The sequence below is a fragment of the Colletotrichum jinshuiense genome, chromosome 4 (assembly GCF_051148585.1).
Source record: "Colletotrichum jinshuiense chromosome 4, complete sequence".
Classification (NCBI taxonomy): domain Eukaryota; kingdom Fungi; phylum Ascomycota; class Sordariomycetes; order Glomerellales; family Glomerellaceae; genus Colletotrichum; species Colletotrichum jinshuiense.
Window position 1 is genome coordinate 507478 of NC_139311.1, and position 24461 is coordinate 531938.

General features: G+C 56.3%; 6 protein-coding genes across 6 annotated transcripts; 4 read left to right on the forward strand and 2 right to left on the reverse strand.

Moving 5' to 3' along the window:
• Positions 1-141: 141 nt before the first annotated feature.
• Positions 142-3127, forward strand: EsH8_IV_000136 (alkali metal cation/H+ antiporter Nha1 C terminus-domain-containing protein; the record flags this gene model as incomplete). Its single annotated transcript, XM_083265026.1, has 2 exons — positions 142-2256; positions 2309-3127. The coding sequence occupies 2 exons, from the start codon at positions 142-144 to the stop codon at positions 3125-3127; spliced, it is 2934 nt and encodes a 977-aa protein (XP_083123921.1).
• A 1516-nt stretch (positions 3128-4643) lies between these two features.
• On the forward strand, positions 4644-5528 carry EsH8_IV_000137 (uncharacterized protein; the record flags this gene model as incomplete). The annotated part of the gene is made up of 1 exon (XM_083265027.1): positions 4644-5528. One exon carries the CDS (start codon positions 4644-4646, stop codon positions 5526-5528), a length of 885 nt encoding a protein of 294 aa, XP_083123922.1.
• Positions 5529-6125: 597 nt separating this feature from the next.
• EsH8_IV_000138 (uncharacterized protein) lies at positions 6126-7804 on the reverse strand (the record flags this gene model as incomplete). Its single annotated transcript, XM_083265028.1, has 6 exons — positions 6126-6701; positions 6782-6990; positions 7074-7212; positions 7283-7385; positions 7474-7561; positions 7651-7804. 6 exons carry the CDS (start codon positions 7802-7804, stop codon positions 6126-6128), a joined length of 1269 nt encoding a protein of 422 aa, XP_083123923.1.
• A 2724-nt stretch (positions 7805-10528) lies between these two features.
• On the forward strand, positions 10529-12413 carry EsH8_IV_000139 (uncharacterized protein; the record flags this gene model as incomplete). Its single annotated transcript, XM_083265029.1, has 3 exons — positions 10529-10562; positions 10617-11222; positions 11278-12413. The coding sequence occupies 3 exons, from the start codon at positions 10529-10531 to the stop codon at positions 12411-12413; spliced, it is 1776 nt and encodes a 591-aa protein (XP_083123924.1).
• A 248-nt stretch (positions 12414-12661) lies between these two features.
• On the forward strand, positions 12662-15146 carry EsH8_IV_000140 (trypsin-like cysteine/serine peptidase domain-containing protein; the record flags this gene model as incomplete). Its single annotated transcript, XM_083265030.1, has 2 exons — positions 12662-13514; positions 14389-15146. 2 exons carry the CDS (start codon positions 12662-12664, stop codon positions 15144-15146), a joined length of 1611 nt encoding a protein of 536 aa, XP_083123925.1.
• A 1143-nt stretch (positions 15147-16289) lies between these two features.
• EsH8_IV_000141 (coactosin family protein) lies at positions 16290-20807 on the reverse strand (the record flags this gene model as incomplete). Its single annotated transcript, XM_083265031.1, has 4 exons — positions 16290-16333; positions 16390-20178; positions 20276-20475; positions 20734-20807. 4 exons carry the CDS (start codon positions 20805-20807, stop codon positions 16290-16292), a joined length of 4107 nt encoding a protein of 1368 aa, XP_083123926.1.
• Positions 20808-24461: the final 3654 nt, after the last annotated feature.

Below are 24461 nucleotides of genomic sequence, written 5' to 3' on the forward strand. Positions count from 1 at the left end.
CCATCCTTCGCTTTGCTGCCGGCGACTGAGCGACCGAAGCTGCCAGAGTCCGAGACTCGCGATCCCTACCAAAACCAGGGCCCTTCCTTCACACACACACACGTCTCCTACCGGTAGACACAACCCCCCAATCCCGCCGCCATGGCGTGGGACCACCTCTCAATCACCAAGCCGCACTTGGTGTACATCATCCTGGGCGGCTTCACCACACTCTTCATGCTCTGCTCCTCCATCATCAAGGAGCGCATGTACATTGGCGAGGCCACAGTCGCTACCATCTGCGGCATCATCTTCGGCCCTCACGCCGCGAACCTGATCGACCCCAAGAGCTGGGGCAATGTCGACCTCGTCACCATCGAATTCTCCCGCATCGTCCTCGTCGTGCAATGCTTCGCCGTCGGTGTCGAACTGCCCAAGTTCTACATGGAGAAGCACTGGAGGTCCGTAACCCTGCTGCTGATCCCCGTCATGACCATCGGCTGGCTCGTTGTGAGCTTGTTCATCTGGTGGCTGATCGACCCCTTGTCGTGGCTCGAGAGCTTGGTCATCGCCGCCTGCGTCACCGCGACCGATCCCGTCCTGGCCTCCTCCGTCGTCGGTAAGGGCAAGTTCGCCAAGCGGGTGCCCAAGCACTTGCGAGATCTCCTGTCCGCCGAGTCCGGCTGCAACGACGGCATGGCCTTCCCTTTCGTCTACCTCGGAATCTACCTGATCCAGGAGCACATGGACGCCAAGGCCACCACCTTCCACTGGATCGTCTACACCATTCTCTACGAGTGCATTTTCGGCGCCATCTTCGGCTTCGTCGTCGGCTACATCGCCCGCCACGGCATCAAGTACGCGGAGGAGCACGACCTGATTGATCGCGAGAGTTTCCTCGTCTTCTACTTCGTGCTCGCCCTGTTCTGCGCCGGTGCCGGTAGTTTGCTCGGCATGGACGACCTGCTCGTTGGTTTCGCCGCCGGTGTCGGTTTCTCCAACGACGGTTGGTTCGCCTCCAGGACGGAGGAGTCCCACGTCTCCAACGTCATCGACTTGCTGATCAACTTGGCCTACTTTGTCTTCTTGGGAACCATCATCCCCTGGGAGCAGTACAACAACGTCGCCGAGGGCATCACCCCCTGGCGCTTGGTTGTGATTGCCATCTTTGTCATCCTCTTCCGCCGCATTCCCGCCATGCTGATATTGAAGCCCTTCATACCGGACATCAAAACATGGCGCGAGGCCATCTTCGCCGGCCACTTCGGTCCCATCGGTGTCGGTGCCATTTTCGTCGCCATTCTGGCTCGCGCCGAGCTGCAGTGGGAAACCCCCGTGCCGCTCTCCGACATCCCGCCGGAAGAAATCGAGCACAGGACCCTCGTCGCCGTCATCTGGCCCATTGTCACGTTCCTCGTCATCGCATCCATCATTGTCCACGGTTCGTCCGTCGCCGTCTTCACCCTGGGAAAGCGTATCAACACCTTGACAATCACCATGTCCTACACCACCGCACCCGAGGATGGCCCCACCTGGATGAACCGCCTGCCGAGAATCTCCTCGCAGTCCCGATCGCAAGCCCGAACCATGTCCGACACCGACGGGGAGGAGCTGAAGATGCCCGAGTTCCCGCCCGGCACCTTGCCCCCTGTGGGTTTCCCGGGCGCCTTCCTGCGCCGTCAGAAGGACGAGGATGGTTCAAAGTCCCGCAATCGGTCGTCGTCGCGGAACCGCCGCAAGAAGCAGAAGTGGGACGACGGCATCGGGCCGGGCGGTCCTGTTTCTCAGTCCGCCATCTTCCCCACCAAACGCGAGCCGCTCCTCAACGAAAAGGAACCTTTGTCTCCCTCTGCGCCGCCCAGGCGCGAATCCGATAGGGGCCGCGGAAGAGACCCCGAGAAGGACGACGACGAGATCACACCCTCTCCCGACGAGGGCTCTAGCCGGACCCAAACGCCGCCCAAGATCCAGATTTACGAGGAAGGCAATGACCTTATCGTTGAAAATGAGGATGGAGATGTGTTGACTGTCGAGCGCTCGGAGAGCAAGGCGCGGGCGGAGGCGGAGGATGCCGCCCATCGCCGGGTGCCCGTCGAAACCGACCTGGCTGCGGTGGCCGCTGCCAAGTCGAGACAGGGCGAGAAGTTCAACTGGACTCTTGACTCGTTCAAGCGCAAGGTTGAGGACGTCTACACTCTGGAGGTGGAGAAGCGCAAGGAGAAGAGCAAGATGGAGAGGCGGCACGAACCCGCTCGAGCTTTCCAATTCGGCAACACGGTGCGTTCTCCCAACGGTGCTCTACGATATCACATGCTAACCCATCCCGCAGATCATTGTTGAAGACGAAGACGGTGAAGTTATCAAGACTTATGAGTTGCCGTCATCCAAGACTGGAAAGGAAAGCAGCGGAATCACGCAGCAGAGCCTCAAATACCTTGGCATGGGCGGCTTGCTGAAGGCATCCGAGAAGCCCGCCGCCGCCGAAGGCGCCAGCCAGGGAGAGTCTAGCACCGCAGGTGCTGCAAAGTCGGGCTGGCAACGCTACCTTGGCGGCGGCGCCGGTTCTTCGCAGAAGCCGAAGAAGGCGGGCGAGGAAGATCAAGACGACGACCGGCACATTCGGTTCACGATCGGCGGAGTGGGCCAGCGGATGACGAAGGAGGACTTCTTCCGGGAAGTGCAAAAGCTCGACGAGAAGACCCGGCGCCAGGTCGTGGACCAGTCGACGGCGTCTCAGCGTGTCAAGTCGATAGCAAAGGGAGACATCCCCTCGCCGGCCGAACAAGACATTCTCCCCACCATCAGGATCGGAGGCGATTCGGCCGAGAAACGGTCCACATCCTACTCGCCGCAGCGTATAAACTCCAGGACGTCGCAGCGCCAGGCCAGGACATCACAAGATGCCGACGAGGAAGAGACGGCCGTGGAGAAGCAGCGTAGGATGGCTGTTCTCGCGAACCAGAGCGACGATGATGCGGAAGTGGACGTAGGCGAGACTCCCGCCGAGAGACGTCGTAGGGAGGCCGCGCTGGGCATGAACGCGAACGACGGCGGAGACGACTCGGAGGACGAGGGTACGGAGAGAGTACCGCCGGCGAAGAGGGGGATCCGATTCGCAGAGAGCACGGTGCCGCGGGGACGAAAGTAAAGAAAGAGGAGGAGGCGGCGGCGGCGGCGGCGGCGGCGGATATAGACTGCGAGCATAGCGTTGCATTGGGGTGATTATATGCATCATGACAGCGGCCACACGTGGTTTTTGACATGTCGGATAGACCAAGTCATGGGAGGTTTTACGGGACGGCCGGATTTTTGGTAATTCTATTGTCTATTCTGTGTATACTTGGAGAAAATCGATAAGGCCTTATGATGAACATTGTCCGGACGCGTTGAATGCCATGCATGCTAGTACATTGTGTTGGTGATGGTCAAAGGTAGAAGCCTATTGTTCGCCCCCGGCATTTCGTCAAGGTGGACGCAGCGTTCAAAGAGCATGCCGACGGCCCTCGTGCGAAGAGGGAAACAAACCGAATAAATTAATAAATAAAACACTCCGTTTCGATACAATCATTCACTTGCCCAGGCCACCACACACTGCGCAACAAGCAGGGGGAGGGGTGGTGGAGGAGTGGTGGAGGGGGTTTGTGCCGCTCTCCGATCAGTGCAAGCAAGACCCCAACGGTTGCCACATTCCCCAAGTCTCGTTTTTTTCGTCCCTGCGTCTCTGGTTTTTCTGCCCGAGAGGGAAGGAGACTCTGACGTCATGTCTGTGCTTTTCGGGGCGAGTTTTTTCTGCGTAAAAACTGAGGAGTTTGGCCGGAGGGAGGCGGGGACGATGTGGGGCGGAGGCGCAAGACGGGCGCGGGTATCGTCAAACGCGGACTGCGGCGGTGGTGGGGTGCGGGCGGGGCCGTTTGTCGTGGCGGCGGTGGGGACGTTGGAGTTCCGGGATACTGGGTGCCTGGTGGGGCGGGTGCGAGGACGAGCCGCGGAGGTGGGGATCGGAGAGGGGGGGGATCGGAGGGGGGGAGGGCGTTTTCCGGAAGGAGCCAGGTTTCTTTTTGCGATGGGGTTTGTGAACAAAACCAGAGCTGGTTCGCAGGGTTCGTTTTTTTGCGGTTTGGGAGGGGGTTCTTCCTTCCTCCTTTCCCTTTTCTGGGAGGGGGATTGGTGCTTCTCTTCGTTGGGTCGGGCACACATCTCAGTCACTGGGTCTCAAGCTCGGATCATGGTTTGCCATCTTCAATGACTGGCAGCCACAAACAGCCGTTCAGCATACCTCTACCTGCCCAGTCAGGCCTCTGAATGCATGATATCAGCCTTTATACCTGCTCCTCTTTTAGCCGTATTTCAGGTTGGCAAACATGGTTCGTGAGAACAAGTGTTATCACTAGATTACTCAAAATCATGACCATGCAACGCAAGCACCGATCTGGCCCATCAGTTGACTCCCTCATAGGTGCAACCGCTAACAAGCCGTGAATCACACTGGTCATCGAGACTGCGTGATAATATAAATCAGCACCCCTTTTCAGGCACCCTGCACTCTAACCCTCATTACAAGTTCACCACGCCCAAAAATTATCCATGCCCAAAGCACTAAGCCATCAACTCATTCTCGTTTCTCTCGCATTACAACTAGGAGGTAGCTGAAGTAGTCTGCAAAGATGTACGGCCACCGACGCAACCGCCACCCTCAACTCTCCTCTCCCACCCACAACCCCTTCCCGCCAGCTCAACATCGTTCTCTTCCCGGGACCCCTCCTGTCTCGACCGAAAGGCTCGCCCATCAAGACGCGAGCCACGTCCTCCAAGCGCCCGGCCTCTCATATTCCGCGCACCCTACTTCAGTCCACCGGAATGACCTCTTCGTACTCGCGTCGCCAGCGACTGCGCGCCGGGTTCTTGGCCTGACACACCAGGAAGACCCGCCTGCCTCTCTTCCACCTCGCTACCTTCCAACCTCGACGTCAGAGCCTCCGCTTTCCAGAGACGCACAGCTATTCTGGCCTCCCGACACCAGGCCGAGCACTGGACATGGCGGGATCGCGAGGTCGGCTTCCCCGGACTGGCTCGGGACAGGGGACTCCCCGGGGTTTCCGCCCACCCCGCCGACAGAACCGTCCACATCGCCGTCTCGCCGCCACGACGCCCCGCCGTCCCCCGCCAGCCTGCAACGCAGAACAACTCACAGCGCAGCCGACCTCGCCTCCCCCCCTCCGTCTCCCCCATCTTCCTCCTCCCCGTCGATGCGAGACCTCCCCGCGCCGCTGCCCCCGACGCCACCCCGGCCCAGGCAGTCCACGCCGTCCCCGCCGGCACCCATTTACCCGTCCGCTCTCTACGCCAACCACCAAGCCACCGGGCAGGACCGCCGCGTCAGAATCCTCGCCGTGCCGGAGGGCGCTTACGCCGCCGTGAGGGCGTGGCAGCACCAATGCTGCCGCTGCGGCAACTGCTCCTGCAGAAACACCGCGGACACCTCCAACGGGCTACCCACGGGCGAGGGTGTGAGATTGTGCGGCCGGTGCGGGTCGTACCACCGGGTTTGATGTAGCCTACGAGAAGGGGGAAGAGAGTGGCAGCTGTGTCTCGGTCTAGTTTCTAACAAAAAGAAAAGTGTAAAGTGTAGTCTTCAGTGTTGGTACATTTTCAAGCTGCGCCGTGATTTATACGACGACATCGTCTCCAAACCGCTGGCAGATGGTATGGTTCTTGACCACAATAGATGGTCTTTGAAAAGCAAAAGTATCCCCCCCCTTTCCTCACGGGGGAGAGGGCTCCAATCTGGATCCTTTTCTACGGAGCGTGGCCGGGACCGACGAAGGACATGGACTTTGGCCCTTCAACGTAAACCACAATGCCTCTTTCGAGCAACGCCCGGGCGGTAACCGCCAGACAGACCACTCGGACCAGGAACTGCGATGGAAGTACTACGTATTAAACATTAAAGCCTTTTTTTTTTCGGTGTCTTGTTACATGGGCCATCCTTGGGCCGGGCCGGTCCGTTATGCATTTCCGTAAACCTTGTGAGAGTATTTTGACATTGGCGCCCCCGAGACCCCGCGGAAGCCAGCCAAGCCAGTCTAAATCTTTGTGTCGTGTATGCCGTGTCAATTAGGTTTCCCCCCTTCCCCTCTCCCGCCTCCCTATTGCCTGTCGCCTCCCGCCGAGAACGGCGACTTGTTGTCCCCCCGGACGCTCTTGCCCCTCGACGGTTTCGCCGTCCTGTCGCCGGGTCCTTGGACGTCGACCGCAAAGTACGCGTCCCCCCTCTCGAGGCTGCTCTCCACGCTGCTGACGTCCCCCCTGCCGCTGCTTCTCCTCTCCGACTCCTCGATGTGGATCTCTATGTTCTTGCTGATGCCCCCCGGCACGGGCGGCGCCTTGTTGAGGTGCTCCTCGCTGCCGGACATGGTGAACTGCGTGACGGGGTACTGGGAGAACGGCGGGCGGCCCTTTTTCCTGTTGCTGCTGCCGCCGTCGGCGACGTCGCCGAGCTGGATGCTCCCCGGCGCCGGCAGGTCGGACCGCTTCGTGTTGCCGTATCGGTTGTTGTTCCTGTTGTTGGTGCCCCGGGAGACGGTGCTGCTGATGGAGCCGAAGACGGGGGCCAGCCAGCGGCGGACGAGGGGGAATATCATCGGGATGTTGCTGGTGACGATGGCGACGAAGGTCTCGCGGACGGCCCAGGAGCCCGCTTGCTGCGCGCCGGTCACGGGGTTCTGCGGCGGATCTGTAAGCCGTGCACATTTCAAGGGGAAAGGGGGGGGGAGGGGCTTCGCAGCAGCGACCCTGCACCTACCGTGATGATGAGGACACAGCGCAGAATTCCGGCGACGGTCACAAAGACGCCTCCCGAGAACAGCACGATGAGGCCAAGCTTCTTTCTCAGGGGCAGCTTCGATTCCCACAGCATCGGTATCGGGATGCTCAGAAGGTAGAGATCCGTGACGACGTTGAGGACGACGGTGACGAGGATGTTGACCTTGGAGATGGCCGGCTGGCAGAGGTCTGGACGTCCCAGAAGAATCGAATCATTAGCCCGCATCTCTTTTTTTGAAGAAGGGGGGGGGGTCGCATTCTGCGCTACTCACTGCCAGGGTCGGGATGGATCTGCCAGTTCTTCTTCATCGGGTGGCAGCTGAAGATGATGGAGAAGAACACCGCCAGCCACGTCACCCCGATCAAGACGAAGCCCGTTATTATCCGTTTGCGGAAATTGTGCAGCCCTTCCTGGAGTTGCTCTTTCTTTTAGCCATGTCCTTGGTTTGGGAGGGGGAGTGAGCGCCAAGTGTCTACTAACAGTAAGGCGCACGTAGAATACGCACATCGCGGCTTTCGCTGGCCAGAGGACCAGGCAGCTGTACGTGATCCATCCCGCGATCTGTGTCTTTGACCCGTTGACCCTGCGAGAACTGTCTTAGCCCAAAGTATTCGCGTCAAGTGGGCGACGGAGCTTGTTCTTCGTCTTCGTCGTCATCGTCGTCGTCGTACCTGAATCTGTATTCCTCGCTGTTCACATCCAGGTTCCTCCTCTCCTCGTCCGTCATGCCATTGTTGGCGAGACCGCGCCAATACGCTCCTACCGTATAGGCTAAGGTGGTCTCAACGGAATATGTAATCTGGGGGGGTTCGCGTTTCATCAGTACCGCCATATATAGCAAATATCACTGGAGGGAGCCCTCACGGCGACGAAGAGCATGAGGTAGTCATCTGCCTGCAGACGCTTCAGGCCCACGGCACTGATCCGCGCGTAGCTCCTCAGGATAATGACGCCAAGGGCTACTCCGAGAAGCGTAAACGCTTCTGTGGAAAATTCGGTCATTTCGAGATCATGTCAATGAAGCAAACCCTCATGTACGGCACAAGGTTCTTCAATGTTGGGAATCGCGCAGCGCTCGGGACTGGAGGTGTCACCTCAAGAGGAAACCAAAGAGAGAAAACGTGGGGGGGTTAATGGCAGCAGGGAAAGGGCTCGGTAGACTTTTCGGGGAATAGTCATGAGTATCCGTTCGTATGCGACTTTGCAGATCATGGTCTCCCTACATAGTACAACCCCAGCCTTGTTACGACAAGCAACCAGGGTCTAAAATCCGAGCGTACGCAGCTTGGGTTTCATCAAAGGCTACGGACATATGTGTGGGACTGAGTCAGCACAGGAGTGGCAAGTGGGAAACAGTTGAGAAAGGGGGCATTCAAGCGCCTATCCATCGGGTTCACAGTTACACAGATGAACACCATGATAGTGCTTCCGGAGCAAGCAGCCGGTGGAGTTAGAGCGACAGGGTAAGGGCCGGTTGAGCCCAGCCAGTCGAGGCTTCGATCAGCTAAGAAAAGTCGCGGGCTCCGCTGAAGAATTCGGAGGAATTAAGACTTACACGCTTTGGGACATCCGCTCATGGACCCTGGTCATACCTCGTGGAGATTGGCTGCTTCCTGCCGTCAACGTGCACCTCGAGGGTCCCATGCTCCGAGGGCACGTCCGACGCGGACCTGGGCTTACCTCTGACAGTTATTGATAGGATAGCCAGTCTCAGATCGATCAGTTTCGGTGGTCGCGAGGCTACGGGAAAAATCCCCTGTCACGTCCCAGGGCGAGGTTGTCCTGATGTATCGGCACCAAGGCCAAGTCCATCAAATCCTCGCCTGCATTGGTCGTGCGTCAAGAACATCAATACCCGGGCCGATATCCGGCGCGGTAGGCAAGTTGCATTTGTGCCTCTAGCCACGCTTGAGAGGAACATCATCTCTTCATTCAATAAGTCAGCCGCGGCTCTCGTGTAAGGATATCCACTCAAAGGTCTGGATTCCTGTTTCTGGTAATCTGCCATCTTAACAGGACAAGGAACCCATCCATATTTTTTTATTTGCCGATAACACTCGGTTTTGGTAGCGTCCGTGTTCACCCACTAGATTACCAGGTTGATAATAGGCACCCCAAGTCGGTGGAAGTGCAAGGATGGTTGATTTGAAGATATCCGCACATTCGTCTAGTGACAAGAAGATCTTTCCCCACGGCAGTGGTCTCCATGTCCAGGCTTCAGCAGGACAACAATCATTCAGCTGAGCTCAAGAGTAGGATCATTTTCTCCTTGCCGCATCGAGTCTGGACCTTTACGGTGACTGAGAGGTCGTGACTCGCGAGCGTCACACGGAGTGGGCCAAACCGTGGAGAAGGACAGGGACAAAAACCACCCATGTCAACGTCCGTGGATGTCGCAATGTGACCGGTTTCTCCAAGTAAATTACCCTCTCAGGCTTTGTCCAGTGTATTTCCCTCCTCCGTAACCTGGGGAGGGGGCGTTATCCGTCGCGAAGCAGTCAAGAAATCGCCCGCTGCGCTTGACTCGGCTTTAGCAACAACAGCCGTCTTCGCGATAACAGTGGCCCTATTTACATGTCGAATTATTACCCCCAACATGGAGAGCGGCTAATTTCGTCGACCCTGATCATAGCGTCGCGAAGATATAATTATAGCACTCCCAACGACTGTAAAAGCCCAGGCGGGGGTAATTATTCTTCAGTGAATAAGGCATCATCCGCCTAGACAGATTGCCCCCTTTTTGAGACACCTCGGCTGAGACTTTGGTCCGAAGGGACGGTAATGGAGAAGGGCATCAGTCGTCGTTCAACGGGTCCGTGGGGCCGGCGGTGTCCCACATTTCCGTTCCTTATTGGGATTAGCACCCCGTTGAATGCCCAGATGGCGGGATTTTACTTGCGTGCTGCGGCGAGGATTTTCGGTGCCATTCCGCTCATGAAGCTGTCGCGGATGAATACGACGGGCATCAGACGAACTTGGCTAACGTCTCATCACCCAGCAAGTAGCTGTCTCCTTGCCTCGGCGCCGCCCAAAGTGCACCGTCTTCCGTCACAACGAGTCAAGGACCCTGTTGCTGTCAGATGGCGCTCGTGGGGCGCGATCTGTTCTGCTCAATCGTTACCCAGGGAATGACTCCTGGCACGTTCGAGTGCGAGGATACCCTTGACTTGGCCCAGGTACAAGGCCCTCCATTGGCAGCACTTTGGGGAGCAGCTCGAAACCCTGCAGGGCCTAGCTCATACTACACTACCTGAGTTGCTCACAAGAGTTCGACGTTGATGATTCTTTTCTTGGCTGTCGCGTTGTCGACATGCACGTTGTGATCAAAGAATGGGCAGATGCCCTGGTGGCGTGGCACAAAAGGAAATCCTCATGCAACTTTGTATGCCATTGGCGAATCAGCATCGACGTTGTGATGTTGGTTGCACGTAGCACGTGGTGTATAATGGCAGTACCAACAGCCCCCAAATGCGGATGAAGACTCGAATGCCCCATGTCTTGTCATTATTTGCAAAGCCGGGGTCTTTGCCTGGACTCCTAGTGCTTATATGCATTTTAGGGAGGGCAAGCTCGTCCCCTTACCCACGTGAGCTGTTTCCAGGTGTAATTCCAACCACGTTCAGTTATCGCCCGTTTCTCTTGCTCTCCTGTTTCTGATTTTGTGACCCAAAAACAAGTTTGAGATACACATCTCGGGACCCCCCTGCATCTCCTCCACCTTGTACAATGGAGACGCTCGACTTCGTCGTCATCGGGGCAGGTGAGAGATATCCCAATCCGCTAACGGGCGGGCTCTGATTTAATGCGATATTAGGATGGTACGGTCTGGCCGCGGCCAAGACTCACCACCAGCTTCATGCCCAAAACTCGCTGGCAATCTTCGAGCAAGCCTCTTCCGCCGGCGGCGTGTGGGCCGAGCACCGCCTGTACCCGGGGCTGAAGAGCAATAACATGCTCGGGACCTACGAGTACCCCGACTTTCCCATGGACCCCGAGACCTTTGGAATCCTGCCCGGTCAGCACATCCCGGGACAGGTTCTTCATGATTACCTGACTAAATACGCCGAGACGTTTGGCGTCCTTGACAAGATTCGTTTCCAGCACAAGGTTCTCTCGGCCGAACACCAGGAGGATGGCGGTTGGATCTTGACGGTCCTGGACGGCAAAGACGGCAAGGAGTTCCAGATCTTTGCAAAGAAGCTAGTGCTCGCAACGGGCCTTACTTCCGAGGCCTTTTTGCCCAACTTTGAAGGCCAAGAGACCTTTGGCGCAACCATATTTCACGGAAAGGACTTTCTTCAGCATGCCGGCACGCTTGAGTCGACAAAGTCTGTCACGGTGTTTGGTGGCACCAAGTCAGCCTGGGATGCCGTGTATGCTTACGCGATCAAGGGCATCAATGTTAACTGGGTGATCCGAGGTGAGTGAAGCATGTTCCAAAAAAAACACAGTATGCAGCTTCTGAACAGTCGTAGAATCCGGACATGGCCCTGTCTGGATGGCCCCCCCATATGTGACGCCGTTGAAGAAGTGGCTTGAGAAACTCGTCCACACTCGCGCGCTCACCTGGTTCAGCCCCTGCTCCTGGGGTGATTCTGACGGATACGTCAACATGAGAAGCTTCTACCACGGTACTGCCATCGGTCGTGGCATCACTAATAACTTCTGGAGCGTCCTGGGCAACGATGTCATCACTCTGAACAAGTTCGATTCTCACCCAGAGCTGAAGAAGCTGAAGCCTTGGAGTCAGGCCATGTTCACGGCGTCAAGCTTCTCGATCCTGAACTATGAAACCGACTTCTTCGACCTCGTCCGCAATGGGACAGTCAAGGTCCATATTGCAGACCTCGTGAAGCTGTCGCCAAACACGGTGCATCTCTCTGATGGTTCTTCGTTCCAGTCGGATGCCCTCTGCTGTGCCACTGGATGGAAGCAGTTCCAGCCGATCAAGTTCCTACCCGAAGGCATCGAGAAGGAGCTCGGCATCCCCCATACGCCGTCAGCGGAAAGCTTCCCCCCTGCGGAAATGGTTGAAACCATCGACAAGGAAATCTTTAGCCGGTGGCCGCGACTCAAGGACCAGCCCGTCCAGAATAAGAAGTTGAAGCCGCTCGTGGAGAACGAGGGCGTCTCGACCACAGAAGCTATCAATCCGTACACGCCGCTCACGCCGTACGTGCTCCACCGCTTCATAGTCCCGCCGTCGTCCAAACTGCTCGCGCATCGCGACATCGCGTTCGCGGGCGTGCTGATGAACTTCACTGTCGCTATGATCTCGCATGTGCAGTCCTTGTGGATCGACGCTTACTTTTACGACCAACTTCCATCTGTTCGCGATGCCACATCTGATGCCGAGGCGTTGCAAAAGTTGCGTTACGAGACCGCTCTTCATAGTCGATTCTGCAAGTGGCGGTATCCGGCTGGGCATGGCGACAAGTTCCCAGACTTTGTATTCGACGCAGTTCCGTACATCGACCAGCTGGTGGGTGACCTAGGATTGAAGGTGTATAGAAAGAACGGCATGATTGCCGAAGCCTCGGAACCATATGGCCCCGAAGACTACAAGAGCCTGGTTGATGAGTGGAAGGAGAAGCAGACTAGTGGTCATTGAAAGGAGAGGATACGGAGGAGATATAACATTAAACACTAATGGCTGTCAGATATCCCTGATGTTCATTGGCAGAATTAGGCAGCAGTCTTACCGCCGCAACCTTCCAACCAATAACATCCTTTTGGCGCTAAAAGCGTACAAAAGACGCCAGCTCTTGTTTCATTATGCTTTTGACATCTTCATTTCCACCTTTATGCAGACCATGTGAATCAGTTGAGCTGCCTTGATTGTGACTTCCAGTGTAAGTTATGGAGGAGGAAACTAGACAAGCTGCGGTCTCGCCCCGGCGGACAAGACAAAGAACGAAGCTTGCTAAGGCGGCAGCCTCCACCACCTTGTCCCAAGCCGACGGAAGAGCTCAGATATCAGTTGATGAGACCTGTACTTCAGGCCCCATTAGCTGCAAAGAAGAGAATATAAGAGCACTGCCAGAGATTCTCGACACCAACCTGAAACTCAAGGCCCTTGACAAAAAGGGCATCCGGCTTCTCTTGAAAAAGCGTCAGCTGCTGAGAGACGCTCCAGTGGCGGTCCCAGAAGATATGGAGCGCAGGGGGCTGGTTTCGTCTGTCATGGCGACTCTGGTCTTTGCCCAAGAGGAAGCCGGCACGGCGGTGTGCATATCGCCGCACGGCATCCTCCTCACATGCTCCCACTGCATAGCCGAAACGGCCGAAGAGTTCGACGAGTCCAGAAGCCACTGGCTCCTCTTCGCCTCCGGACAGGCAGTCGAAGCTAAGCCTATGGCATGGGATTCCAAACGAGACCTGGCGCTGTTGAAGATTGTAGCAGCTCAAGCAACTACAGCAACTGCACAGGTCCCACCATTCCCCTTCGTCACACCAGCACCCTCCCCGCCACCTTTGAAATCTCGTCTCATCTGCATCGGGCACCCGGGAAGCGAGGACCTAGAGGTCGAGGAACCGGGAACGAAGACGGGCTACGACGTGCTGCACCTCAGTACAGGCACATTCAGGGGCTGCGCGGACGGCCAGGACCCTCAGAACAACGAGGAGATCGGGGCGCTGATGCATACTTGCTGGACGTACTGGGGACACAGTGGAGCGCCGCTGGTTGAGAGGCAGACAGGGAGACTTGTGGGTTTGCACTCATCGTGGGACGACGAGACGGGAATGCGCAGGGGCGTTGCGTTGGAGGCCATTTTGGAGTTCTTGGAGGAGAATAAAGGGTATTTATGACACCAATTCCAAGGAATCATTGTACGATTTTTTTTATTTGTTTTTAGGGAGAATAATCCATCTACTTTGCCATGAGCCGTCTCGAATTCTTCGTGCGCTGCTGCTTGGTGGTTTTGTGGCTTTGAGATGTTATCCAGGGGAAGGAAGGAAGGATAGGGGGGAAGTGCCGGGAACGCTCCTGGTTCATATGAGATGGCGCACCTGCCCGGTTATTCCATTCCTTCCATCAGTTCTTGCTTTACTTTGACTTGAGCGAACCTTCTGAGAAGTTCACACCACAAGACAGTGAAAATCGAAGTTTCTTCCCAACGTCGCTGCGTCACTCGCCTCATCAGCCACAAGTCAAAGCCAGACGACAGCAACGAAGCCCATCCTCGTTCTCTATAACAGGCTTTCCGTGACACACACACTCTTTCAAACATACTCACATACTCACCTACTCTCTCTCTCTCTCTCGTACATACACACACCGGCCGATTCTTGTTCGAAATACAACGCGCTTTAAACCGCACTTGCGCCCGGGCCTCATCATAATACCTTGGGTTTTCTCAAAGCGAATCTGTAAGTCATTGGGGCATCGATCGCGCTCTCGTGGCGGCACAGCACGCGCGTCACCAACAATTCATGCAAAGGGGGGAAAGAAAGAAAAAATATGATTAAACCGCGATTCTGAAAGAACTCAGAACCCATACCGCCCATTGTTCTGGAATAATCTTTTGTGTGTTGTCGGAACAGCCTCTGGTAAAACGCGCGCGATGCTAACCCCCTGGTTAAAGAGCAGACTCCAACCCAGAACGCCGAATCGCCATCTTCCGCCGCCGCCGCCACCGGCAGTAACCTGGAGGCCAAGATGTTCACAAACCCCTTCCTCCCCTACCTAGGTCCCGTCCCATACAACTACGGCACTCCCACTCTTACCACGACCGCTACCACCCAGATCCCTCACCACACCCCAACCCATACGCCCACCTCGCCCAACAACGTCGAAGCCATCCAAGCCTGGGTGATGTCCTCCGCCACGGACATAGCCTTCTTCTTCAAGGGCGCCCTCCTCGGCATCGGCGCCGGCCTCGTCCTGGCTTCCATGTTCTGCTGCTGGATCCCCTGCTTCCACCTCTACTACGGCGGAAGCGTCGAGGAACTCCACGGGCCCCATGGTTCTGCGCTGCGAGTCCGCGTCACGCCCCCCGGCGGCTTCAGTGCCTGGGGCCGGCGGAGAATCAGGCTATTCTTCCTGGGCAGAGAGGTGAGGACCGTCAGGGAGATGAGCGACGACGAGGAAGCAGGTGACGACGGTGTTGTGGCAAGTGGCGGCGCCGGAGGACCCTGGCAAGGCGAACACAACCAGCACGGCACGTCTCGGGAGGATCAACATCATCTCGCTCAGAGCCCGCACCAGCCGCAGGCTATGGTCCAGCATTGGGTGGCCTCGGTCGCTTCTGCTGTCCCAGAGGGAGATGTGGAAGTTGGAGGCAACGACCGCAACGACCGCAACGACCGCAATGACGCCCCGCTCACTACCGCCGTCGTTTGAAGGGCTCTGTGTTCTCTTTTCAAATTTCTGCCTAGCTGGATGGAGAAGTCAGGAGAGGCATGGCAGGAACCCGTGTCTCCACATGAGCGATGGGTGTGATATCTGGAGGCAGTCAGAGGGGGCATAATAACAAGGAGACATGGTTATCGGGGCGAAAGGACGGCGCTTGGCTCTATCAACCTACGAGGAGAAGAAGAAAAAACCCTCCTCACGAAAGATCCGGACCGAGGATCCCGTGCCCAAACCCCGAAAATACTCGGGGCACGAACGCTCTTGTTTGCTAGTTATATACTGGAGTGAGGTCGAATTTGCTCGCCTCGACTCAGGCTCCACCAAACCGCGTTCCCAGTGCCGAGCCCTCACACGTCACGTCACTAGCCCTCAGAGAATCATGGACAGAATGTCAAGGTAGATATCGACATGTCATTCGACGCACCAGCAGAGACGAGTCTATTTCAAGACCGAGCTCCTGCGCTATCCCGTCGAGATGGTGGTAATATGTACATTCAAAGTCTCCTATACAGGCGGTATCGAACGCGCCGTTCAACTCAAATCGGGTCTCCATCGTTGAAAGAACCCTCTCGATACCTTTTTCGTCTCCCCCTCCCTCTCTCTTTCAAGTTTGTTCGAGGGAGGTGTATATCTGGCCAGCTGTAGGATATGTTTCCAAACAGCCACTCGCCCCAAACCTGTCATCTTCCCCCGGTCTCCCCCTCCAACCTTAACAGTCCCCCATACAGAGGTGGTATCATTTCCTGACTGAAACGAAGTGCAAAATTAAGAAAGAAAGAAAAGAAAATACACACGATAGGTGTAGTGGGCGTTGAGCCATGCAATTATTGCCTGCTAGTAAGAATAGTGCGTGGCGAGGGTAGGTAGTTGAGCAGCGAGCGTCATCTTTGATGCTGCGTTCGCTCAGGTGGGTGGGTTTATGTATCGATGCTGGTGAGATAGCAGCCATGATGCATGTCGACGGTCGTCATGCGGTCTTATGAGCAATGGTGAGAATGTACGATGACAAAAAGAAGAAAAAAAACGCGGTTTGCTTGGTGTTGCCGGTGTTTGGTAATGGTTGAGAATAGTTGGGTATAATAAGAATGGGTTGGGAAAAACAAGATGCCATGGTAATGGTAGAATGTGGAATTAATGGCCAAATGAGCTGTGGCTCTGATGCGCGTCTTGGAGAACTGGAATAATGTTAGCTCAAGTCGGTGAGGACAACTGGCTCCTTAGGACAACTCACTGTGCAACACATTCATCTGCCCGACGCGATCTTCGCACGCAATCTGCAGGCCTGAGCCTTCAACGAAGTCAAGGCATATGCTGTTGGGCAGTTCCTGGATCTCAATGTCGGGGATGTAAGGCATCCGGACATCGGAGAGATGGTACCGTTTGACTCCAGCGCCGGTAGGCTGCTTGTTCTTTGTAATGGCCGAAGCGGCCACAGTGCTGAGGATCAGGAAACCCTGTGAGTCCAAAAACATGCTGCGGCGCTTCCAGAGGAGGTTATCCGGGAACTGGACGTTGACGTCTCCCATAAACGACTCAATGGTCGGCTGCTGCTGCAAGCGGGCCACCTCGGAAGCAGACTCTTCCTGCACTGTCGGAGAAATCGCGGTGGGAGTCATGGTCTTAGCACGGCTCGTGCTGCTGAGAGACGAGGAGAGGCGACGCATGAAGCGGCCGGCGCGGCCCTTCTTCTTGTCGCTGGTGGTAGACTTGCTGTCGTCGCCAGACCCACTGCCCTCGGTGAACATGGAAGGCGACATGGCCCCGCTCGCGTCGTTTTCCTTGCTGATGGATGAGCGACGGCTGCTGATGGACAGACGGCGACCAAAACCAGAGTTCTGGTGGGTCGAAGGCGGTCTCGAGGGCGACTTTGAGCCGGGGGACATGGGGAGAGGGGCTGTCAGCGCCTCCGTCGACGGCGAAGTGAGCGACTTGCGTCGGTCTTTGATGAAATCCTTCATGATGCTGAGAGACGAGCGGCGAGGCGCCTCATCTCCCTCTGCCTTGGTATCCAGTGATTGGGAGCGGCGCTTCTCTTTCGACAGTCTCCTCTCCTGAATGGTCTCCTTGGAGGGCGCCACAGTTGCTAGGTTAGCCGGCGGCAACGGAAGTTCGGCTTTCTGATGATCGACCACCAAGGGCGACACCTTGAGTTCAAGGCGTTCGAACGCGGAGGGGTCCTTGGGTGGCTCGGGCGCCTTGCCGACCTGGCTGGGGTCGCGAATAATTCGCGCTGTGACAGATATGGACTCAGGCTGGCCTCTGGGCGGGTTGCTACCCGGTACCTCGAACATTGACAGTCTGTTTGCCATGGAACCCGATCTGCCACGGTTCACCTTGGCAGCCTCAGGAGAGGATTCCTGCGAATCGGTTACTATCGACGGCGCGGGGCTAGCGACTCGAGTGAGCGAGCCCGCTCTGTCAATAATGGAGGAAGAGCGAGAAGGCTCCCTCACACTGTTCCCCCTCTTGACAGCGAAGAAGGCAGACGACGGTCTTGGAGCCTTCAAGCTGCTCGAATCCGATTCGACGACACCGCCAGGAGAGAGAGAGGATAGCTTTTCCAAGGCCTTGATACGTTGAGAGATGCTGGATCCAATCTTGCCAGGCTGCTTCGGAGCCAAGTTTTGGTTGCCCTGTTGCTGCGTAATCTTGTGCAGGAAAGCGGCCCCGGACGAGATGGATCTCTGGTTTTGGGCCTGAGCCACATCCGCGGGGGTGAGCAGGGCACCGCGGACGGGATTCGAAATGGTGCGAACAATGCCGCGCGAAGTTGGCCTGCTGCCGGCGTTCTGCATCGTCGGGCTGGGGAAGACTGATGTAACCGGGGATTTCGACACGGTGATGTGCTGAGCCTGCTCCACAGTGGCTGAGTGAAGCTCGTCAAGCAAGTCGTCGTCATAGTTATCGACATTGGCTCCAGCCCGCTTCTCCGGTGCATCCAGATCAGTGCGAATTGGGTCGACGAGCGCCTTTCGCTTGGATTGCTCAGAGTCCACCGACTGGGCATCAGCATTGCCGTGCTCCTCGACGGCGGCAGGCCGCGGCTCCCGGAGTGAATCCCTGTCGGGCGAGACGATAGTGGGCACCTCGACATTAGCAGCCGATCTGAGATCCTGTGTCGAGAACTTGGATCGGGGAACCCTCAGTCCGGGCGAGCGCGGTGAGAGCGGTGACTTGGGTGTCTCTTCTTTAGGTGCCGGCAGGGGAGCCTCGACCTCTTGCTTCACCTCCTCCGGTTGCGCCTCCGTCCGCTCGACGGGTGACTTCGCCTGTGTTGGACTCGTGGAGAACTTGGAGATCGGTAAACTCGATGGCGATCTGGGTCCCTCACTCAGGACTGCTACCTTCTCAGTCTCGCCGTGTTGTTCCGCGGGCTGGGCAACTTCAGCGGCCTCCTTCACATCAACGGGGGTTTCTTGTTTCTTGAGCTCGTCCGTCTCCGCCATGGCCTCGGTTGGTTTAGCTCCATCTGCAAGCAGGGCCTCATCCGGCTTGTCTGGTCCAGACGCAACAGCCTCGATGTGAGAGCCTGTCACAGAATCCTGGGTTGCAGCCAGCTCAGGTTCCACCTCCCGCTTCAATACCTCGGGGGTATCGCTTGTGTTGACCTCGAGCTCGTTCAGTTGGGGAGAAGCAGGCTCAGGGTGACAGTCTGGCACAACATCATGGGCTGCGGCAACCTCTGCATCAACCGCCATATCGACTTCCTCTTGGTTGTCGCTCGTATCAATCTCGGCGTCGTGATTCTCATCCTCCAGCTCCTTCACTGTCTCCTCGGTAGACCCGGATACTGACGACGCCTTGGTCGAGTGATCGGGCTCGGAAGATGCCATAATTGGCGAGGCAGGATGAGAGTCGGTGTGTGTAGTTTCGGAAGCCACGTCGGTGTGGACAGAGACTGACGATGCATCAACGACAATGGCGGAGTCCGCTTTGGATATCGAGAGCCGTCTCTCGTCTTCGCCATCGGCTTCGGCAGCGAGGGTTTGCTCGGGTATCTCCTCGACGTGTTCGACAGGCTGGACCTTTTCCAAAGTCACCTCATCTGCGGGGGTATCGATAACTGGTTGGGAGGCAGGTTGCAGAATCATTTTCTTCTTCTTCTCCCTCAGTTGCATCGCCTTCATCAGACGCGCCTTTTCGGGCGTCATAACCTGCTTCGTAGAAGTGGTGGTGGTGGTGAGGGACGGCATCGCGGATTTAATTGAGGCGCCCGAGCTCGTTGTGGGTCGCTCAGAGCTCGTGTGTGGCCCAACGGGTTCGTCAACCTGGGAAATGGGGTCCCCGTCGGGTAGGGGTATTGCAGTGGCGGCCAAGGAGATTTCGGTTGTTTCGTCAGGGTGGGCTAGTTCGGAAGGATCCAGAGTATTTTCCTTTGACTTTCCTTTTTTGGAGCCCTTGGAAAATAACTTGAAGCCGGACGGCATCTGTGAAATTGGTCTAAAAGCAGCCCCCACAGCAGCGGTACCAGTGCGAGAACGGCCGGTAACGTCCAGAGAGGGTCGTGGGGCAAGCTTGACTCTGGGCTTGCCGGAGGTATAAGATGCGGAAGAGTAGAGCTCGGGCCGCAGGGACTGCGATGACATGCGCCGTCCGTCGTCGACCGATTTTGAAGGCGAAGGCGGTCTGGCGCCGACAAATTCTGGCGGTTCCAAAGATGCAGAAAACTTGCTCTCCTCGGGCGATTTTGCTAGGTCGGCGTTCAATGTCACGGGGGGCCCTTCGACTAGGGATTTCGGGGCGTCGGCCGACTCTTCTCCCAAGGTCTCAGGCAAGCCTTCGGCGCCAACCGATTTCCGCTTGCTTGCTCTCTGCTCTTCTTCCTCTTCTTCGGCAATTTCCATCAACCGTCTCCGCCGAAGGGAGCTTGTCGAGGACGACGTTGAGCCAGACGCAGCGTGCAGCGAGCAGGCGGCCGACAGCTTGGTATCCTTGAGGTCTTTTGCGGAGGTTATCGAGAAGTCGGTGTTGTACGGCGTGAATCGTTCACAGACAGCGTTGAAGTGGACAGTTACACGGGCTGCACGGGACGAATTAGCGGCCGAGTCAGCTTAATCTCCCTCTGGAATGGGGGGAGATATCAAAACAGTGCGCCGCGGTCCAGAGACAAAACCCACCTTGGACAAGTCGAGAGCAATCTTCGGGAAGATATTTGATGATGACGCTCCGGCGACGGTACCTAAGAAAGCCAAACAAGGGCGAGTTGTCCTCATTGGCATCTTCGTACTGGGCGATGTTATTGCGAATCTCCACGATGCCACCATTCCCGCGCCCTAGCAGTTCGACATCATCGCGACTCGCATACTTGAGAAGGAACCTGTACGGCGCAACGATTTATGACGTCGGTCAGCCCATGTAAATTTACCAACATAAACAACAACAATAATAACAACAACAAACAAGGAGAGACATGGAGGGGTTTTTTTTCTCGGTTTGCAGAGGAAGGGTAGGAAGGGGGGGGGAGGCTGGCGCATAGTCGGTGCACAGCGGGCGAGTTGTGATATCGTGAAGGGGCACGGAGATGATGGTGATTCGGTTTACGGCGACGGTGGGGAAAAAATGGAGGGGATCATACCATCCTCCTGGTTCAGCAATAGCAGCTTCATGGGCCTCCTTGACCTTGGGGTCGTCTAGGCCATTGAGCGACATCCTCCCTGTCGCCTTGGCGGGCTACGAATAGCACAAGCGGACTCGATAGTCGTCGTCGTTGTCGTCGTGGTCGTGGGCGGCGGCGGCGGTGTGGTGGGTGATGGGCGCGACCGGGAGCTGAAGCTGGGACTTGAGCTGTTATCCGGGGCGAAATGGGGTGGGTTCTGGGACTGAGGACCAAAAAGTGGTTCAGAAGGGGGTTTTCGTCGCTTAGCAGACCGGACCGATGGCGATTGCGATTTTCAGGGGTAAGGCTGAATGGTGCAGCGGCGACAGCAGCAGCGGCAGCGGCGGCGACATGTAGGACAGGCCAAGGGGCATGGGAGAGCCGCGCATGGGCACAAGTTTGGGAGAGGGGCGCACAAAAAAAAAAGTACGAGAAGGCCAGGCCCTTTGTTTTTCTCTTTCGACGAGGGTTGAGGGGGGAGATTTCTTCTATCGGAAATGCGACAGGAAAGAAGTGGGATATGGACGTGTTTGAGCGCCACGGACGAGGGATAGAGCGAGCTCTTGGTGGAGGCCGAAGGAGGGGTGGTACGGTACGGTCTGGTCTGGTCCGCTCTGGTCGTGTTTGCCGCGTCGGGGGCACGGGGGGTGGGTGAAGTTGAGCCTGGTACAGGCTGCGGGTGTCGACGCGCGGGATGGATGGAGCGCAGGGTTGGCGGCGTTGTGTTCTGGAGCGAGAGTGGCGGGATGAGAGGGAGATACGGGCAAGGCGAGTGCAGCCAGGTAAGATGAATGGGATAGGCAGGTAATTACGGCTCTACCGAACAGGGCAGCAGAGCGCTAAGAAAGAGAGTAATGAAGAATCTGGATCCGGCTACAACTAAACTTAGGTAAGGTTCTGAAGGGCAAGGACAGCAAGGGGGTCCGAAAAGAAGGTAGAGAAGAAGAAGGACGATAGGGACGCGTGCGAGTAAAAGGGGGGCTTGGTTGATGAACCACCTGAAGGGCACGGGGGGGGATGGCAATACTGCTGCTCCTGAGACGCAGAGTTGGCAGCGGAAAAGAAGGGAAAAGGAAGAAGGAGTGGTGTAGAAGAAGCAACGGGGGCTTCTTTGGTTTGGCGGACAACCCAACCAAGGGGATCCAAGTTCCCTTTCTGCAGTTACATACACTAGTGCAGTGTAGTAGTCTATGTAAGTATGTAAGTAGACAAGACAGACAACTGAGGGGGAGGGTAGGTAGGTAGGGTCTGCTGGGTCCATGCCTGCCACAAGGGGACAGGGATGGCAGACCAATGGAAACAATTGGACACGCAAAGGCCATTGGCGAATGTCACTCTCAGTCTCTCGCCCCTCCTCTCCTCTGCCTCTGCTTCTGCCTACCTCAAATTTCATCTCCGCCGGTCCTGCAGCTTGACATCGGCCGGTCTGGTCGAGCGGGCATGTTACCCCTGGATCTTCTCCCTTTTGGGGGTTAGGGGGGAAAACTTGGCGTGCTTCTTGGAAGTTATCGAGTTCGGCGTGTGACTTCTTGGTGGGAGACCAAAGGTGGCGTCCCTGAAGCGAATCGTGCCAGAGAGCGTCGTGTGTTGCCATTGGCTTGCTTGCATTGCATCCTGCAACTTGGGGGGAGAACAGACCACCATCCATCCCACCTCTCCCAAGGATGCAGAAGCAGAAGCACAGGGCATCCGTCGTGCAGCAATGGTTCCCTCCAACTCAAAAAAGAAAAGAAAAAATGTTGCCGGACAAGTTTGGCCTCTCAGCCGGCGAGGATTCAATGCTTTCTTTGCCCCGATCATCGTGGCCGCCAGTGAGCAAAGGGCGATTGGCGAAGCCGTTTGTTTTCCAACGACGCCAAAAACATCACCTTACCCGTTTCACCGTTATTCTCCCTTTCCCATCCGTTGTTGACGCCACGTCTGCCCGCCAACAAAGATTGTGAATGGACAAAGGGGGCCCCCAATTTGTCAGTGTAGGCTATATCTGGCTAACTTGGCCTCAGACTCGCAACAACGCAACAATTGCAACACCAAACGAATGACAAGAAGAAGGGGAACGGGAAGAACGTGGCAGGTCCGGGGGATTGAAACGCCCAACCCTGCTGCCGGAACCCCGGGACTGACTTGCAACTTCTTCTTCTTCTTTCTACTGTGCATTCCCCCTGGGGCTGGTAGCTGTAGGCAATATACATAGAACGCCACTGCCGTAGTGACGGGACGCAATGAAACTGGTTCAAGATGCACACGTCGCAAATCCTCAAACATGCGACGAATAAGTTTCGCTCAACCAGCCATCCCGGCCGTCGCGGCCGATCACCAATTCCTAACCAAGCCTTTCACCAGGAGGGAGGATTGGTACATGATAGTGCTCGTCATCACTAGTGAACCCCCTTTTTTTCCCGGTCCAGTGAGCTAAAGAGTTGCATTGGTCAGAAATAGACTAGATGATTAACAGAGTTCGTGCCACCGGACTGATCTCCTTCGCATGACACGGCCTGATCGACCTTCTAGCAAAACTCTGCTCCGAGCTTGACGGGAACGATATCACCCTGGCTGGCATTGGCACTAGTGGGCTAGTGTACTGGTGTCGCGGCTGAGAGGATTAGCAGAATTGGTCTTTCTCTCTTCCTCTTCTTCTACCATGGTACTTCAAAGACGGCTTCTCCCTCCCCAGCGCGCTTTGGCATAGTATTCTTGCTAATGCGCATTACACACGGAGTAGACAATGCAGCATCGTTGCATAGGCTCATGCCAGCTGTCCACTTCGTTCGGGTGCGCTGCAAATCAATCAATGTCCATTAATCATGTCCCACAGCACACATGGCACAATCAATCGCCAAACCTCCCTCCCCCCCTTCGAGGGAAGTCAATGGAGAAACCCCCCTGGCGCTATGACCCCGTCAACCGTCCACCGCCTGCCAAATCAAAGTGAATTAAAGTCGGGGTTCGTTAAATAACCACGCGTGCCCCGTGTCCACCTTTTGATCTCTCTGCTCCGAATAATCTCGAAGAAGGCCCCACTGCCCAGAAACCGGTGAACGGCGTGTCTTGAACCATGTCTTGCATTTTCGACGTGAACGGCTGACCTTTAATTCGTCTTTGTTTTTATTTGCGTGTTTTGGAATTACCATCAAAGGGATGGGGGGGCGGCCTCTGACTATGTGTGTAGCATGTCATTGTTTCGTTTGATGCGGCTCGTATCTGGGCCTCTTTCGTCCCACGGCCAATCTGCAGGACATCTCGGGCAAAGAGAAGCTCAGATAAAGTGCCTGCAGCTTGCAACACGCATATTTCCTCTTCCCATGCAGCAGCGCAGCGCATATGCAATGTCAAGCTTGCAGCGAACCCACACGAGAAGAGAGGGGCCCAAGCGGACTCCCTTCCATCTAGCCTTCGGCCGATTCTTGTGTTCAAGAACCGGCCGTCAGTTCGCCATCCGTATGCCATACAACTCTTCTCCATACCTATGGGCTTTTTTTGTGTGTCTTAATTCTGCACCGTAGAACATACCCATCCCCGACATGAACGCCCTGCAAAGGGTTCATCTAAATTCTTCAACGGCGTGAAGGAATTCTCCATCCACATCGCCCGGGAGCGGGAGTCATCTACACTAGAACTACCTGCAGGCTCCACCCTCGTGTGGGAATTGTCCGCCGAGCCTTTTTGCCAGTAGCTAAAGAAATGACGATCTCAGGAGGAACAGCGGG